At 45.3% G+C, this 2,972-nt stretch overlaps 1 protein-coding gene across 1 annotated transcript; it reads right to left on the minus strand.

Moving 5' to 3' along the window:
- Positions 1 to 18: 18 nt before the first annotated feature.
- SARC_13863 (hypothetical protein) lies at positions 19 to 2,916 on the minus strand (the record flags this gene model as incomplete). The annotated part of the gene is made up of 6 exons (XM_014292004.1): positions 2,760 to 2,916; positions 2,386 to 2,587; positions 1,685 to 1,859; positions 1,190 to 1,372; positions 736 to 888; positions 19 to 122 (listed from the first exon to the last, which is right to left on the minus strand). Coding segments are annotated over exons 1-6 (862 nt in total), but the record flags the coding sequence as incomplete, so codon positions are not given.
- Positions 2,917 to 2,972: the final 56 nt, after the last annotated feature.

Consider the following 2,972-nt stretch of genomic DNA (forward strand, 5'->3'; position numbering starts at 1 on the left):
AATATATAGGGAACAATACCTGTATGCAGAGATTCCCGGTTTTCCCAGCAGAACATTTACAGATTGTGTCCTGAGTACTTCTGCAAGGTCGTACTACCTCACCTTCTCCACATTCACTACACCTGGGGTGAATTTGAAATGCGTTAGAATTCGTATGCTCCAATAATTATGATACTTCTCAGCCAAACCAAGGGGTTTAGCCTTTTAGCCCACTATCTATTGTGCAACCAGTCCCAGTTGATGCTAGGTTTATTTATCCAAGATGATAATTCTTAACGCAAGCAATAAGTCACCATCATCTGAAACATCCAAACTCAGAGATGCGTTCCCAAGCATCCTTTCCACAGCGCTACGGCCAAATCTCCAAAAACGACTGACTAATCGGCAAAGCAAAAATAAAAACAGAAAACTTAGAACTACTTCGCATCTGACCGGAACACAGTCTGTTCTGAAGCATTTTCACGCAGATATTGCACCAATTGCAATCAGACTGAACACACGTTCTCATGAATTACGACCAATTTCAGCTCTTTGTTGTACAATGTACATTACACAGATCTCGATAAGGGTTCGAGTTCATAATGTTATATCACACACGCACACTATCATCAGTATACAATTCATCTATAGTGCGTGGTGTCAAATACATGCACTTTCAATAAAGTACAATTCATCCTGAACTGTACTTCACAGCATGCATGGGGTACAAGCTATCACACACATGTTCAAGCATACTTTGCACAGCGACCGGTCAGGGCTTGGGTATAGTAAGTGGTGGTTGATCCGTCTACTGCTTCCGGCAAATCACAGGCGCATTGGAAGCCACCGGGTTCCGAATCATCATCGACACAGGCGGAGTATGGCGAAGACTCCCCATCCAGCTGACACCTGAGGCATATCACATGTGAAACGTTCAGCCACATAACTACAGGCAACGAGTAATGGCGTGCTACGCATACTCGAGAGTGCCACACAACAAGGAGAGGGCAAACATCAACAAATGTAAGATGCTAGCGTTGGTGCTCAGATAGACTACGCATACTATAGCCTCCTTTGAGGGTTAGCCCGCCGATTGCACGCAGATGTGTCCATAACACCTTCCCACGTTGGAAGACCGAATATACGCAAAAAGAGAACCCCCAGAAAGAATGAAGTATTAAGTACCTACAACGTGTGTGTGTCCACATACCTGGACATAACATACGCACACTTCTTGCAAGGCGCGTATCTAGAGTAGGACCGTTTGTCCGATCTGTCTTGCAGATATCGGCTGATACAGATCACACCCTTCCCGGCCTCGAAGTCCCAGCAGTTGGCGTCTCGAGGCACACTGCCGATGTTGTTTTCAAACGTGCTATCCTCTATACTGAATCTGTGAACGAGATAGACAACAAAACAACAACATGGTGCATGAGTTGCCTGAGAATATATTGTCAACAATGGGATGTAGACAGTGCAACAAATCCAGCAGCAGGGATGCGGAATGACCAAGGACGTACCCTAGAGCACCTCGAATACATAATTTGCTCCAACAATCCAGTCGCTTCGCAAACCTCGTACATACTCGCAGCCTGAAAAACACGGTCAAGCCGGCAAACATTCACAACCAGAGAACGTTATATAACGAGCATACTTTGTTTCCCTGAACTAAAATCAACCTGAGAACGCTATATAACGAGCATACTTTGTTCCCCTGAGTTTAAACCCAGCGCCGACGGTATCCACAAAATTGCATTCGAAGCTTGTATTGACTACACTCGCCTCCTTGATGGCCAGGAAGCCGCCCCCGCCATCTCTGGCATAGTTCTCGGTGAAGGTCGTATCTGCAACCATAACAACCCCACCACACCCTCCACCGCCTGCATACAAAAACAAGAAGAGTGTGTACCAAGATGTGTTTATCTATGATTATACAAGGTAAGTGTATCAATGGCTATACTAAGGTATATCTGCGTGTTGTGTTTGAACAGATAAGTCGGAATCGCGAAAGAAAGATGCGAAAAGGACGCTCGCATAGTACTCGACGAATGTGCTATCAACAGCCTTTAACGCCCCACCGTTTCCACTACCGTTTGTGAGCAATAGTTTAACGGCGTGTGTGTGTGTGTGTCGCAGATGATATCAAGATGTATTTATATATTAAGCTAGACCAGATAGACTTCAAAACCAGCCGACGATCGCTCGATACTATACACTTGCATGAGATGTGGCGGACGTAGTATATATAATCTTCTAACCTAGACCCTCAGCCTCAACCGTCTATGCACAGTGATACCGATACATGGGCTGATCGAATAGCAAATGAAGCTAACCAAAAGTGCGTAACCATGGTTACGATACACAAATTATAGACAGGTCGAGGATATTCATACCCAATTGACCTACCTTCACCCAGCAGCGCGTAATTCTGGCTGAAAGCACACTTCTCGATAAAGACCGATCCGTTCGAATTAAACACGCCACAGCCCCCGCTCAAGTTGATGTTGTTATGGAAATGGCAGTCGATCAAGTTGACTACGTACAGTGCAGCAGTACTTTCGACCGGCGTGTGTCCCTCGGTTTCCGCAGCCGCCACCGCCACCGCCGACTGGGTTGTATAAAACAAAAATAGATAAACGTGGTTGAGCGGAGACAAAACTCGGTTCGCAGCTACGACGAAGTTCAAATGTGCCAGTATGTATATATATAAAATAGAATCAAAATTAAAATGGGTGTGGTTTTTGGGATTATCAACTAGCCTTCCACATACAGATACATACCTCGATACCTTCGGTCCCCCATTCATGCAGCTGCAAGACGGGCATCCCCCCCCCCGGCTCCTTCAAACGCAGACGAAACTCGGGAACTGGTGCCAATCACACCACCCGCAGAGACATTGTTATTCTCTATTACAGATCCTATAGCTCTGTTGTATTGTAGATGGTACAAGACATCAGCTATGTCTATGTACAATTTACTTTTCTTATTTGTTT

Source organism: Sphaeroforma arctica (genome assembly GCF_001186125.1).
Source record: "Sphaeroforma arctica JP610 unplaced genomic scaffold supercont1.3841, whole genome shotgun sequence".
Lineage (NCBI taxonomy): Eukaryota > Ichthyosporea > Ichthyophonida > Sphaeroforma > Sphaeroforma arctica.